General features: G+C 45.8%; 1 protein-coding gene across 19 annotated transcripts in view; it reads right to left on the bottom strand.

Moving 5' to 3' along the window:
• SHOC1 (shortage in chiasmata 1) overlaps positions 1-16,499 on the bottom strand; it is a 262,135-nt gene that overhangs the window by 60,923 nt on the left and 184,713 nt on the right. For all 19 annotated transcript variants that reach the window (XM_056518636.1, XM_056518635.1, XM_056518660.1 and 16 more), the window contains 2 exons: positions 11,508-11,686; positions 2,699-2,771 (listed from right to left, as the gene is read on the bottom strand). In XM_056518636.1, coding sequence (XP_056374611.1) covers positions 2,699-2,771; positions 11,508-11,686 — 252 coding nt within the window. The remainder of the gene's footprint in view (positions 1-2,698; positions 2,772-11,507; positions 11,687-16,499) is intronic.

The raw sequence follows: 16,499 nt of genomic DNA, 5'->3' as shown, positions 1-16,499 counted from the left end.
TTCAGTCAAGTCAAGTCAATTGTAGTCAGCGTGGCCTGCACCTATAGTCTGTCAAGTCACTGCAAGTCCCAGCAAGCTGTGAGGTCCCCCGTGTTACTGGTCACCTCTCTGGGATCCTAGCCGAACTGTATAGACTGTGCCATCTGTCTACTTCAGTAAAAGCTACCGTTAACCTTAACCTGGCCTTGGACTATTATTTGCCCCTGCCTAACCTAGGACTAGCGGTGCTACTTTCGGGTGGTTAAGGTAAAATCACGCCATGACCTCTTGAACATGAAGGGTTTAATACCATCTACCCCTAGGCAACACCATCTGCCCCTTACACCTCCCCTCACACCCTGTGGCTCACCACAGCTTCTATGCAAAAAAAAAAAAAAAAGTTGAATACATGAAAATGATGTTCTTAGTAGACATTGTAGTTACTTCCATTTCATAGCGACCTCATTAACTCTTTTCCTGCCAGGACATATCTTATAAATTGTGTCAGGTTGTCCCTTTAACAGCCAAGGACGTATATGATACATTCTTGCTTCAAAGGTCCATATTTCAGGCACTGTAAAAAGAGCCTTAATAAATTTTGGGCTTGTTTTAATACCTGCAATAGAGCCTATAGATATAAAAGTAGGGTCAGGTGACAGCTGCAAATATATTCAACTCTGAACCCCCAACACTATTTCTACAGGCTCTGCTGTTAAAGTGACGACTGCATTGTAATGCCAGTAGCTTCTGTTCCTGCGGTATGGAGAAAGGGGTCCAGTGGGGGTTGTGTAGTGAGTGTGCAAAGATAGGAGGCAGGAGTGTGCTGTAGAGTCCTGCTCCTGTTTTAAATAACTATTGATCGCCCCATGGACTTTTGTTCTTGTTACTGAGCCACCCCATCAGAGCCCATACTTGATTGTGGCACTTGCTCTCCCTCTCACCCCTCTTCATCTTTAATTGATTCTGCAACCTGGATGTTACCCAAATAAGTATGTCAGATAAGTTGCACCTAACACTCCAACCATGCACAAGCAAATATCAATAACGTTTATACATTTGACACTGCCCCTATCATGTTTGTACCTGATGTTGAGGTAAGGGATAGGTTTAGGATTTTGTTTTAGGATATACAGATACAGTATTGATTAGAGTTATAAATTGGCTTATGTTTTCCTTCATGTCTAACTGATGGCCAGATATTACATGGTCTCTGTTTCCGCATTTTTTGAGAGCACAAGCTCTTGTTGATGGTTATGGTACATATGAACTTTTCACAAATTGATCTATATCTTACTAGTGATGCCATGTCTCGACTGCACTGCAACCTGGGAAATCCTGAGACCTGATTAATTTTGTATGCTGTTGAAAATAAATACTTGGGCGAAAATCACAGAAAAATTGTGAGACCACTGTCACACACAGGAACATTCACTATATGATGAAGTACACTTACTTTTCAGCCCCTGCAGCAAAGTCACCCCTTTAAATAATTCCTTATTTGTTACAAAGTTATGTGAAGGTGCACATGGTTATCTACAGTTCGTCAAGACAAATGTAATTGTTAAAGCATAACTGTCATTAGTAAGAAAAAAAGCTTAAATCAGTGTAGTAATGTGCCCTAAGACCTGTATGCATAATAATATATATTACTGTGATGAGTCTTTCTGAATTTCTATGAGAGACTGGGGGTGTTTTCCCTGGTGTACGATGAGCTTCTCTCCTCCCCCTCCCTCTCTTCTGTCATGAGGTCTGCAAAAACATTTTTACATTTGCAAAGTTTTCTACCTAAATGCATGCTCTATATAACTCTAATGCAGCCATGTGAAATTATATGGTGCAAGGACAGAAGAATGGTTTACAATGGTCCAAACTATTGTACATGGTTTGGACCATTGTAACCAGACAACCAATCTTGTGAATTGTGACATTTTAATGGTATAATGTTATTAATATTTGTAAATGCTGTGACTGGGGGAAAAAAATAATAAAACACTGTGGAATGTTATATTTTAGTTGACAATAGATTTTATTTATTGTACATTTGTGAAGGTAGGTGTATATTATTTTAGGCTTGTTACGTTTTGCTACTACATTACAGGTAAGATGTCTTTTTCAGGGACAACTGGCACTCTGGAGGCTCCAAGTGCCTCTCAAAGTTTAAAGTTATGTTTATTTTGGCACAGGCCTTACTCATATGTGACCCTTACACTACTTAATAATGACAAATATATTATTAAAGGAGTAGTCCAGTGGTGACTCAGTGGTGAGCAACTTATCCCCTATCCTAAGGATAGGGGATAAGTTGCAGATCGCGGGGGTCCGACCGCTGGGGCCCCCTGCGATCTCCTGTACGGAGCCCCGACAGCCCGCGGGAAGGGGGCGTGTCGACCTCCGCACGAGGCGGCGGCCGACACGCCCCCTCAATACTACTCTATGGCAGAGCCGAAGCGCTGCCTTCGGCAATCTCCGGCTCTGCCATTGAGATGTATTGAGGGGGTGTGTTGGAAGCCGCTTCGTGCGGGGGTCGACACCCGCTATCTCGGCAGATAGCCGGGGCCCCGTACAGAGAGATCGCAGGGGGCCCCAGCGGTCGGACCCCCCGCGATCTCAAACTTATCCCCTATCCTTAGGATAGGGGATAAGTTTTTCACCACTGGACTACCCCTTTAATGTTATGCCAATTCTAAAATATGCCTACAGAATACTGTAGATTGTTTACCTCCAGCTTTAATGTAGATATTATTTAGAGTTTCTTCTATGGTTTTTGCATTCATTTGAGTTAGTATAAGTACCTGTCAAAAAAAAAAAAAAGACAAGATACAGATTACATAGAACTAAATTACAAAGGCTTAGGTAAAACCCATTATGCAAATAAAAACTTATTGCTTATTCCTAATAATATAGTTACTCAGACTATTACATTGAAATACTGTAAATTTCATGTTTATAGCCAATGAATATAAAGTCAAAACTTCAAAACTGTAAGTTTATTGTAAAGACTTTATTACATAGAACAAGACTGCCCCCTACCTGCAGAAAGCTTCAATGCAGGTTTCCTTTTGGTAGGATTTTGTCTCTAAAGAAAGTATACATATTTCCTTGGATTTTACAAATTAATTGAGGTTGATCCACACAGCTCAAAAATATAAAGGGAACACTTAAACAACACAATGTAACTTCAAGTCAATCACACTTCTGTGAAATCACACTGTCCACTCAGGAAGCAACCCTGATTGACCATCAATTTTCACATGCTGTTGTGCAAATGGAACAGACAACAGGTGGAAATTATAGGCAATTAGCAAGACACCCCGAATAAAGGAGTGGTTCTTCAGGTGCACCACTTCACAGCACCCTGTGCTCTTCACAGATGAAAGCAGGTTCACACTGAGCAGATGGGACAGACCTGACAGAATCGGGAGACGCCGTAGAGAATGTTCTGCTGCCTGCTACATCCTCCAGCATGACCGGTTTGGCGGTTTGTCAGTAATGGTGTGGGGTGGCATTTCTTTGGGGGGCCGCCCAGCCCTCCATGCGCTTGCCAAAGGTAGCCTGACTGCCATTAGGTACCGAGATGAGATCCTCAGACCCCTTGTGAGGCCATATGCTGGTGCAGTTGCCCCTGGATTCCTCCTAATGCAAGACAATACTTGGCCTCATGTGGCTGGAGTGTGTCAGCAGTTCCTGCAAGAGGAAGGCATTGATGCTATGGACTGGTCTGCCTGTTCTCGCTCCATCCACCAACGTTGCAACACAGACTGTCCAGGAGTTGGCGGATGCTTTAGTCCAGGTCTGGGAGGACATCCCTGTGGAGACCATCTGCCACCTCATCAGGAGCATGCCCAGGCATTGTAGGGAGGTCATATGGGCACATCTGAGACCCAACCGGAGAAAGCCCAACACCGACAGACAAACACACACTCACACAAACACACATCCCGGTAACCCCAACGTCCCCCCCAACCCTGGACCCTTCCTGGAAAGAACAACAGCACGCTATAGAAAACCTACTGGGGCAATCTAGTCGGAGGGTCAGCCGAGACATCAAGTAAAAGCCAGGGGTCCACACCTTGTCAAATTTCTTAGGGCACTTCAACTCACATACAATGCCTGGTACAACGGGACATATTTGTTAACCATATTTAGCCATCGAGACAGAGGGGGAGGGGAGGTATCATTCCAAATTATTACTACCACTTTATGGATGCAGAACACCAGGAAGCGGATCAGTAGGTGTCTATGCGAACCAGAGACCACCTCATTAATAACACCCAGGAGGCATATCACAGGGGTAAGTAGGAAATGGAAGTTCCAATTATCTGCCAGAAACACCATCACCTCCCTCCAGAAGGAGACTATGGCATGTCAATCCCACACGGCATACAAAAAGGTACCGAGTTCTGAAGAGCAACGAAAACATAGGTCAGACGGGGACATATCTCAAGACATATCTAGACTGAATCAACATATCTCTACTACTAACTATGGTGAAATAGTACAATCCTTCAACCTCTTTCCACTGGCACTCAGACAAATCCAGGATGTCAGCCACCCATTTATGAAATGCTTCTGAGAATGGGCTAGGTCCCAGCGACTGGAGGAGACCATATGAGTAAGCATTTTAAAAAGATCCGTGGTGCCCAGGAGAAGCTCCACATCATAAAACACAGGAGTAAACATCAGGGAGCCAAATTGCGCCTGAACCGCATGCCTCAGCTGAAGATACCTATAAAAGGCATTTCCGGGGATGCCATAACATTCTTTCATGTCCGAAAAGGATAAGAAAAGCTGATCCTCCCCGAACAAATGGATCACGAACTTGACTCCATGAGAACCCCAGAATCTGGCCTTCTGTAGCCCATGCAGGTGAGGCAAATGTACATTCCCCCACAAAGGTGCTCTAGGAGATACCAGAGGCTGTGAAAATTTATTCAACACCATGGACCACACTTTAGCTACAGTTTGTAGGGGAATAGGAAAGGAGGAGTGAGAGTGATACCTGTAGAGTGAGTTAGTGAGAGCCAGTTAGTGAGAGTTTCATAGGAACCCATAAGCGCTCCAGCAAAGGCAGTTGGTGAGTTCGACAGATCCAGGTCGATCCACCATGCTGCATAGACCAGTTGAGAGGCAAGAAAGTAGTTCTATACATCAGAGGCAGCTAGGCCGCCATGCCTTTTAGGAGCCTGGAGAAGAGCCCAACAAAGTCTGGGAGGCTTTCCCTGCAAGTAGAAGGATCCCAGAGCCCCACACAGTTTACTAAAATATTTCCTAGGGGGGTTATGGGAGCCAAATGAAAAAGGTAAAGGAATTGAGGGAGGTAAATCATTTTAAATATATTGATCCTTCCGGCAAGAGAGAGAGAGGGAGTGAGGACCAGGCAGTCAACCGCTCCACAGAGGAGCACAAGAGTGGCTCCAAATTCAGGGACAGATATTCCACCAGGGACGTAGTAACCTCCACCCCCAGGTATCTAAAACAGGGAACCACTTGCACCCCTGCCGGAAGAGAGGAGGATAGGCAAGAGTACTCCAGTACTCCAGGCAAGAGTACCATTAGAGAGGACTTAGCCCAGTTGACCCCCAAGCATGAAATTGAGCTAAACCGGTCAAGTAGGTCAATAAGAGATACTAGAGAACTCCTTGCATCCACTAAATACACCAGTGTGTCGTCCACATAAAGGGAAACCTTCTCTACAATAGACCCCCTGGGGATACCACAGATAGTGGGATCTTTACGGATGGCCGCCGCCAAAGGTTCAACTGCCAGCGCAAAAAGGAAGGGAGATAGCGGGCATCCCTGCCTTGTCCCACGACCCAGGAGGAAACATCCAATTTAGTACGAATTCGAGCCCTGGGGCTATTGTATAACAAGCGAACTCAAACACAGAATCAGGGACCAAACCCAAATGCACCCAGGACCTTCCACACATGTGACCACAGCACCGAGTCAAATACCTTATAAATGTCTAGACTAACCACCAATCCAGTAGGAAAGCCCTCCCCCACCGCTGTGATGTTAAGCTGCAGGCGCTTCACATTAACATCAGTAGCCCTACCCAGCATAAACCCAGTTTGGTCAGGATGAATGATAGAGTCAATTACTCCATATAGGCGATTAGCCAACACTCTAGCCAAGATCTTAATGTCAACATTCAAAAGGGAAATAGGTCTATGAGAATCAGACAGTAATGGGTCCTTGCCAGGCTTAAAAAGCACAACAATCAATGCCTCCTTCATAGAGTCTGGAAGAGAATCTGCGGCAGCGATTGAGTGAAACAGTTTAAGGAGTATAGGGGCCAGTCACTCCCCATTCATCCCATACCAATCACCTATCATCTCATCTAAACATGGGGTTCTCCCATGAGGAAGATCCTGAATAGCCTGCTCCATCTCCTCAACCGTAAAAGGGGCATCCAATGCCTCTGCCTGAGCCCGACTAAGCGTGGAAAGGGAAAGCTCTTGTAGAAAAAACTGAATTTCCCTCTTACAGGGCCTAGAAGGAACAGAATACAGAGAGGAGTAAAAATCCCTGAAGATAGTGTTAATCAACTGGGGGTCAGACACCTCACCCACCCTTAATACAAGGGATAGAGGCAGCAGGACGACTAGCCCTTGGCAAATTGGCCAACAACTTCCCATTCTGATCCCCAAACGCAAAAAGGCCCGCTTCCCTATCCACCAACCGCATTTGAACCCTATCCTTCTGAACAACCAAAAGAGACCTCTGATCCTTGGCCTACACCCTCTCATGATCAGGAGAAGGATCCCCAATATATACTGCCTCTAAAGTGCTGACTTCCTGCAACAACCCGTTCTCCATGGCCGACCTAATTTTCCTCTGTCCCACTACACCCGCTATAAAAGAACCCCTGATCGTGGTCTTGTATGCATCCCAGGGTCAGGATAAGTAGCATTTTGCTCCCAGGACTCAGAATGAGCAATGGACAACCCCTAACGCCTCCACTACCACCTCAGTCTACAGCCAGCCAGGGTGCATATGCCAAATACGGGAAGGGAGACTAGGGCCTAGATTGAGAACTACCAATATAGCAGAGTGGTCTGAGATCCCCCTAGTGGTGTAGGAAATTTCTTACCTCCTGGAGGAGATCCTCGGATGCCAGAGCAAGATAAATGCGAAAGAAGGACCTATGGGCTGCAGAGTAGAAGGAAAAGGCAGATGCAATCGGGTACTTCCACCTCCAGAGGTCGGTCAGGCCCAACGCCTTGCGCCAGGTATTAAAAGAGGAGGAGCCAGGGTCAGCAGCAGTGGTGCAGTTGAGTAGAGGATCAGGAACTCCATTGAAATCTCCTACAAACAGGTTCAGAGGGAAATGACAATAGTTTGTTAGTAATCGACTCCAACACAGAGACCTGAAAACGGGGAGGCACATAAACACAGACAAGAACAAATGAGAAAGAGCCCATAGAGCAGTGTAGTATCACAAACCTCCCAAAGTGGTCACAGTCTACTTAGGAAACAACCAGTGGTAAGAACTAAGTGACTAAAACAGAGACACCTCTGGCATAACTAGAAAAGGAGGCATGATATAGCCCTTCGCTACCCATGCCTTCTTCAGGGCAAGTACCTTTTGGCCTGTAATATGAGTCTCCTGCTAATATATAATGTGAGGAGACTGGCGTTTCACAAAATCTAGACATAAGGCCCTCATGAACTTGGAGTTAAGCCCTCTAACATTCCAGCAAACAACTTTTAGAGTCCTCATCATGAAATACAGCTATGTGCAACAACAGGAAGAAGCAAAGGTGGACCGGGATGAGGATGGAAAGAGCACCAGGACCACACACGCCACACACATGCAACATTAATACAGACAGGGCACAAACATAAAACACAGAAACAAATGCAACAAAGCATAAAGAGAACAATCCCATGTATTCCCCGTCTACCACTAAGCGGGACATGGTAAAACATCTACGCCCTAACACTGTACAGACCTATACCCAAAATACAACTACTGCGGGGGTGCCAAAAGAACGCCAAGTAAACTGAAAATGCTACTCTAACTAGAACCTTCCCACTACCCCAACCCAAAGTAAATGCCCATTAACTAAGAAACTGCCCAGGGAAACCCTAGGCAACAGGAATCTATGGAGACCTGAGGAATGCTAACTTCCTCACCACTACCTAAAGAGCAATAGAGGAGAACAGCCAAGAGTAGGACAGTCCATGACAGTTCAGTCCGGAAGTCTGACAGGAGGGGTCGCATCCACCCAATGAAGAGCCTCAGTCGGGGAGGTGAAGAACTTAGTAGATGTTCCATCCGCCACTCTCAGGCGAGCAGGATAAAGCATCGAGTAGCGGTTGCCCTTAGCACACAGCTTCGATCGAACCTCAGTGAACTGCAACCGCTGCTTGCGTAACTCCACAAAAAAGTCAGGGTAGAAAGACACTCTGCTCCCCTCACAAATGACCTCTCCTTTAATTTGCATTGCACGTAAAACAGCATCTCTGTCCTTGAAGTGTAGGCGTTTGTCCAGAAAGGGATGTGGGGGTCCGCCAGGAGGAGGAGGTCTAGCTGGGACTCTATGAGCCTGTTCAACCGAGAAATAATGAGAGATGGTGTCCACCGCAAGAATCTCCTTCAGCCACGTTTCCTGGAACAGCACAGGATCATTCCCTTCCACCTTTTCAAGAAGGCCCACCAGGCAGATGTTGTTGCGCTGCAGACGGTTCTCCATATTATCCATGCGGCTCAGTACTACGATCATCTGGTGCTATAGTGAATCAACTCTGTCCGGCAAAGGATGGAGAGTATCCTCCACTGCAGAGACCCTACGCTCCACCTCCTCAGTGTGCTCACATATCTTCTGGGTCTCATGTCGCAGAATAACAAATTCTTGCCGCAGCTCATCTACTTTAGTCACCATTATTGATTGACAGGACGTAAAGGCAGTCAAAAGTTCGGAGAACCAAAGGTCCAGAGCAGCCCCATCATAGACAGGTCTTTCAGGGGACATTCGCTGCGGAGGAGTCGGAGACCCTTCAAATAATGACAGAGGTGGATCAGGAGAGTCACCAGCAGGCCAGTCTGGTGGTCTAGAGAATTGGTTCAGCGCTTTTGCTGCCTGCACAGATACTTTAGTAGCAAGCGGGGTCTGAACATTAGGGTCCTGGTGAGAAGGGCCACAGGAACGTGGACCCATCATCAGAGGAAGCATCCTCATCAGAGGTCGGCCGAGAGGCTTCAGCATTCAGTTTAGATTTCTTATTTCTGTGACTACCACGGGTGCCACCCATGGCTAGCAGGACACACAGAGAGCAAGTAAAAAGGCACTAGTATAACAGTCCCAGGAACCCTGGTCTCCCCTAGAGGTTTATATAGCAGTCCTCAGCAGATGGGCAAGGTACCACAAGTTCCAGCAATCACGGAGGTCTCCCTCAAGGTACTCACAGATGGCAAGGCAGCTGGCAGTCCAGACAGAGCTCTCCAAGTATGCAAAGGAGAACTCCAAAGAAGCACTGCTGGGTGTAGGCTGGGCAGCACCAGACACTGGAGTGATGACAAGAGAGAGGGTCCACAGGCAGACACTATTGGAAGCAGAATGGGACCGCAGCCACTCCGTCCCCCCGGCATTAGGAGCCACCAGAAGGAGTATTCAGCATAGGCAGCACGTCCCGTCCTCATCAGCCACCAGCCACAGCAGGAGTAACCACAGCAACCCACAGAGGCTCCGCCCATGAAGGACCAAGATGGCGCCCGTCCCAGGCAGGGGTAGCTGGAGCTCTTACTGGAAGTGTCCGCTCACTCCGGCATTCAGGTCACGCCCTTGAGCAGTGTATTTGTAAAACTCAATGACTAATACCAGAAAGCACCATACTGTGCAGAATCATAAATAGATGTACAGTAACCCCCCGACATGCGATGGCCCCTACATATGATAAAATCGACATACGATGGCCTCTCAGAGGTCATCGCATGTCGATGTCAGCATCGACATACGATGCTTTTATATGTCGGGTCCATCGCATTAACTGCTATCCGACAGCGCAAAATGCTTAAGCTGCTGTCGGATAGCAGTTTAAGCATCCCGGGCAGGTTCGCTTACCTATTCCGGCTGCTCCGGGTCCACTTCGCGATCCTCTGGCGTCTTCCGCATCTTCTCCAGGGTCCGGGCCTCGCTTTCCGGCGTCGTTATTACGTCACTACGCACACCGCGCTGGAGCGTAATAACGTCACCAGAAGCGAGGCCCGGACCCTGCAGAAGATGCTGAAGAAGCCGGAGGATCCCGAAGAAGACACCGGAGCAGCGGGACAGCATCGGGAGCCCCTGGGACAGCATCGGGAGCGGGAGGACCCGGTCCGGAGCTGCGGGGACAGGTGAGTACAGCTTCCTATACTTTACATTGCACGGATCCCTCAACATACGATGGATTTGACAAACGATGGGTCGTTTGGAACGAATTACCATCGTATGTTGAGGGACCACTGTATATATTTGTTTTAAGTTATCCTCTGATGACTGCATAACGGTAGATGCAAATGCAGCAGAAAAGTTTGCTACAAATCTGCTGAAAAATCCACAAGTAAAAAAATATGCAGATTATACTGTATGATTGGCATTATACTATATGCTTGGTATAATCTGCTGCAGATTTCCAGTGTGCAGATTCAAATGGGAAATCCACAGAATTTCTGCTACAGGTGCATTTACCATAATGCTTTACATAACAAATTTGATAAGATGTTCATGTTTGCAAGGCAAAAAAATAAAAAAAATGCACATATGAATAATTCGTAAGGGAAGACAATTGCAAAACAGATTTTACTTTATATAAATCTAAAAGACAGCTGGAAAAAAACATCACTTCTAAAAAGACTATGGGGAAGATTGATGAAAACCTGTGTAAAGGAAGAGTGGTGCTGTTTCCCATAGATTCCCTAAAGATTGTATGAACAAAGCATTAGCAAAAAGAGAGAGCCAGTTCCAGAGACCCAGAATTTATCAAGTTCTACACAAAATAGAAATAATGTTGCCGTACTTGTGATCCAGTAAAAAACAGGTGTTTTTTTATTTTCTCATATGACAGCAAGTGACATTTCGGTCCTATCTATGGAACCATTATCAAAGATTTTCTATGTGAAAATAAAAAAAGGCACATTTTTTCATAAACCTATTTTTTTTTTTAATCATCTAATTGTGAGAAAGGCCTCCCATCCCATTCAATAATCTTTATGCCCACAGTTTAACCTTTTGCAGCCTACCTATATCCTTTTTGCACTAAATCAGAGTTGTTGTTTTTTTAAATCTCTTTTTATACACCCTAAAATCTGTGTCTGCTTTTGAAGCTACTACTTGACAGTGAGTACTGCTGCTTAGCCTACATGTATTTTGTTACTTGTTTTATTCAAAGAAATGTACAACCAGTAAAAATATTATTGTAGCCTATGGGGCATTACTTTATATTTATCAACTTTACATTTCTAACTGTCTAATGTTTTTATTGTAATATTTGACAATCAATCTGAATTTTTAGTATCCTGCAGTACTAATGTGCAGATCATTTACTTTATAGTGTTCAGATTTCTTATTTGCTTTTTCCATCCACTTCAACAATGCTGTGATTTTTGGATCTGGTTCTTCTGCTTTATCTCTGACAAACTGAACAACTCTCAGCTTTCTCCAAACATCATCCAAATAGGGTCCAAGTACACTCTTGTATTCCTGCTTTGCTTTACACAAGTATTCTATAAAGAAACAGACTTGTTATGTAAATTGTCATCAAAAGAAGTGGAATGATTACAATACAGTCTGAAATGTTATAAACTGCTGCATAATGTGAAGAGGCCTATGGCGCCTCCTGTGACTGTTTAATCATCTCGATAAATTTGTGTCTGATGGATAATGTGTAAAAATAGAAACAGGCCTGAGGCTGGAGTATAACTCTTACAGTATAATCTTATTTTCCTGTTTAACATTTTCTAAACATTAGAGGTTTTAGAGTCATCTGTTAGTTCCCATGATCTATCTTTAACATAAATACAGAACACTGAAACCTAAGCGTGTCTAAATACAATCTCATGCTAGATGGCAAACATTGTGGACAATGTATTCATGCTCTACATTCTTCTTACTGTAATGCAACTATCTGAGCATAAACACATGGGATGAATTTATCATTGGTTTTACCCTGTTTTTGTGGTGTTGATTTGTCACAAGTTGCCTCAGTTGCTGTTTAGAGACATTTCATTGCGACTTTTGCTTTTTCTATAATTGTATAGCTATTCCATAGTCTGGTTAACTTTTTGCAATGGTCATGAATTTATCATGTGCAATTTGTTACACAATTTGTTGCAAAGCCCTCAATTTGTCGCAAATCTATACCAGCCAAGACCTGGCATACAACACTGACTGTGGACAGCATTTGTAAAAGTCGCACATTTTGGCACACTGGGTTAAAAAGTTGCAAAAAAAGTGGAAACCATGGAAAGTGTTATACTAAAAAAATAATGTCTAAGAATGTGTACTAACACCATATTTAATACATGCCCTGCAACCTTTTACTAAATTTGGGGCATGATCACATTTCCAACACAAAATAAAGGTGTAGAAAAATTGTTTGCCTACACCACCCTAGATGAATTCCCGAATAATGTATAGTGCTGTGTATTGTAGATGATAATGTTCAGTTGTTGGTGCCACATGGACTTAGGCCATGACTACCGCATTATGACCGAAATCCACACCAACAAAATGCCACTTTTTTGCAGTAAAGAAACAAAAACATCACATTTCTATTTATATAAAATGTTGTTTATATAAAATGTTGAAACATAATACACTAATGAAATGATACCACTAGTTTTTGCATTTTTTCTTACACATATTTTTTTAGAAATACAAGGTTTAAACACATATGTCTACAGCATACATTTTCACTAGTTTAGGATGCAGACACAGTTGAAAATCGTGGTGAATGAGGGCGCTGTCAGCACCCTGCTACGACATTCCTTTGTCTTGTAGGCTGCAAGATGCCAGGAAAGGACACTAACACAGACTGGCACAATAAATTATCTCAGACTTTACAGGCTGGAAGTAGCCTGTAAACTGCTTTGGTGTGGGAATGGAGCTTTGTGATTATAAATTTAAATGGGGCACAAAGGGGGCACCTTTACTATAAATTAAACTATAACAAAGAAAAATGAAAAAGGCACACGCGCCACTAGTGCAGTACTTTAGGATACTTGACAAGTGTAAATAAAGAAATACACTTACCAAGTGATGTTGCACAACACCATGTAGCATTTGAATAGATAGTGCTCTGTACAAGCCTAGATCCTCCGGTTAGGTTCTCGCTCACCGGTTCACAATAGTGGCGACAACAACAGAGAAAAATGGATCTTCACCAGGCGCAGTTATAGTGTCAAGTGGAGGTGACTGGAATCATGGATGTAATATCACAAAGATTTATTAAGCACAACAAACAACGCGTTTCTGGCCCGGAGTGGACCCTTAGTCAGGACAGGGTGCTGATACAGACGTTATAAGTGTCACGTACCGGCAGGACTGGTAGTGGATCCTCTAGACCAGAGAGGCGATGGCGCGGGTTGTACTGGAGGACCGGTTCTAAGTAGTTACTGGTCTTCACCAGAGCCCGCTGCAAAGCTGGATTGATTTGCTGCGACGGTAACTACCAGGTCGTATCCCCCAATAACAACTCGACCTCTCTGGCAGCTGATATGGCGTGGCACACAGGGAGTAGGCAGGAGTGTAGTCGGACGTAGCAGAGGTCAGGGCAGGCGGCAAAGGTTCGACGGCGAGTAGTAGGTAGCAACGGGTTCGGCAACAGGCAAGGCAATATAACACAGTAGGGAACGCTTTCTCAAAGGCACAAGGGCACAAAGATCCGGCAAGGGCAGGAAGGGGCAGGTAACATTTATTGAGAAGTGGCCAGAGGTCACCAGCGCACCAATCAAAGGCGCGCTGGCCCTTTAAATTGACAGAAAGAGGCACGCATGCGCCCTAGAGAGCGGGGCCGCGCGCGCCGGGAGGCAGAGACTGATGGCGCAGGGAGCGGGGAGCCAGGTAAGACAGACAAGGGAACCCGTGCTCCTGGTCAGCGCGTCTGACCGGGAGGCGCCGGGGGAGCGGGCGCTCCGGTCCGGGGGAGGGGACCGGAGCGCACGCTGTGACAGTAGCCCCCCCCTTAGGTCTCCCCATCTTCTTGGTGCCCAGAAAACTGAGGATGAGACTGCGGTCCAAGATGTTCTCCTCAGGCTCCCAAGACCTCTCCTCAGGACCGCAGCCCTCCCAATCAACCAGAAAAAATCTTCTCCCCCGAGAGATCCTGGTTGCCAAGATCTCCTTGACAGAAAAAATATCGGAGGTACCGGCAACAGGGGTGGGAGAAAAAAGCTTGGGAGAGAAACGGTTAAAGACAGCAGGTTTAAGAAGGGAGACATGGAAAGAGTTATGGATTCGGAGGGAGGGAGGAAGATGAAGCTGGTAAGAGACCTGATTGATTCAACTCTTGATTTTATAGGGTCCCAAGTAACGAGGGCCCAACTTGTAACTTGGGACCCTAAATCGGATGTATTTAGAGGAGAGCCAAACCTTGTCACCTGGGCAAAATTCCGGAGGAGCTCTGTGTCTCTTGTCGGCTTGGACCTTCATACGAGCGGAAGTCTTGAGGAGAGCAGCGTGAGTTTTACGCCAGATGGTGGAAAGGTCCAGTACAAGACTGTCAACAGCAGGTAGAGAAGGAGTGGGATACTGCGGCAGAGGTGAAAGAGGATGACGGCCAAAAACTACAAAGAAAGGGGACTTGTTAGAAGCTGAGGATTGTTTGAAGTTGTAGGAGAACTCCGCCCAGGGAAGTAGATCCACTCAATTGTCATGGCAAGAGGATACAAAGTGGCGCAGATAGTCGCCCAAAATTTGGTTCACCCGTTCTACCTGGCCGTTGGACTGAGGGTGGTACGAAGAAGAAAAGTCCAATTTGATCCCGAGCAGACCACAAAGAGCCCTCCTGAATTTGGAGACAAATTGTACCCCACGATCCGAGACAATATGTTTGGGTAGGCCATGGAGATGGAAGATGTGTTGGAAGAATTGTTTGGCTAACATGGGTGCTGAGGGTAGACCGGGCAGGGGTACAAAGTGAGCCATTTTGGAGAAGCGATCTACCACGACCCAAATAACGGGCATGCCATGGGAGGAGGGAAGATCTGTAACAAAGTCCATAGTGATGTGAGACCAGGGAACTTCAGGAACAGGTAGAGGCAAGAGGAGACCCGCTGGTTTCTGACGAGGCGATTTATCCCGGGCGCAAATCATTCAGGCCTGAACGAAGTCCGAGACATCTTGACGGGGATTTAGTCTCTGGGCAGACTGGAGATAAGCCAGGTTCTTGTGGTCTGTGAAGATGTTCACAGGATGTGTGGCGCCCTCGAGTAAATGTCTCCATTCCTCCAGTGCCAATTTAATGGCCAGCAGTTCTCTATCTCCAATGGAGTAATTTCTCTCTGCGGGAGAGAATGTTTTAGAAAAGAAGCCACAAGTTACTGTCGTGCCCCCGGAAGACTTTTTGGTGAGGACAGCTCCGGCTCCCACCGAGGAGGCATCCACTTCGAGAGAGAAGGACTTGGTGGAATCTGGCCTAGAGAGAACGGGTGCTGTGGCAAAGGCGGCTTTCAGTGACTGGAAGGCTTCTTCAGCTTGGGAAGGCCAAGATTTGGGGTTAGCTCCTTTTCTTGTTAGAGCCACGATAGGAGCCACCAGAGTGGAATAATGAGGGATAAATTGCCTGTAGTAATTAGCAAATTATACAAATCTTTGTATGGCTCGGAGACCATAGGGGCGTGGCCAATCCAGAACAGCGGAAAGCTTGGCTGGATCCATTTGAAGTCCTTGGGCTCAGATAATGTATCCCAGGAAAAGCAGGGAGGACCGTTCAAAAAGACATTTTTCAAGTTTGGCGTATAAGCGATTTCTCCTAAGATGAGTGAGAACTTGTCGCACATGGACCCGATGTTGGTCCAAATTGGAGAAAAAGATGAGGATGTCATCCAAGTATACGACCACGCAGGTATAAAGTAGGTCCCTGAAGATTTCGTTGACAAATTCCTGGAAGACGGCAGGCTCATTACAAAGGCCGAAGGGCATCACCAGATACTCAAAGTGCCCGTCCCCTGTGTTAAAGGCGGTCTTCCGCTCATCTCCCTCACGGATGCAGATCAAATTAAAGGCCCCTCGAAGGTCCAATTTGGTGAAGATCTTTGCCCCTCGGACACGATCAAATAGCTCAGAGATTAGGGGCAGAGGATAGCGGTTCTTGATGGTAATTTTATTAAGTTCTCTGTAGTCAATGCAGGGACGGAGAGAACCGTCCTTCTTGGTCACGAAGAAGAAACCGGCTCCAGCAGGGGAAGAAGACTTTCTTATGAATCATCTCTGCAGGTTCTCACGTATATAGTCAGACATGGCAAGAGTCTCAGGAGGTGAGAGAGGATAAATTCTGCCCCGAGGTGGAGTCGAACCGGGCATCAGGTCGATCGGACA

The sequence above is a fragment of the Hyla sarda genome, chromosome 1 (assembly GCF_029499605.1).
Source record: "Hyla sarda isolate aHylSar1 chromosome 1, aHylSar1.hap1, whole genome shotgun sequence".
Taxonomy (NCBI): domain Eukaryota; kingdom Metazoa; phylum Chordata; class Amphibia; order Anura; family Hylidae; genus Hyla; species Hyla sarda.
This window is presented reverse-complemented; position numbering and strand designations above follow the sequence as displayed.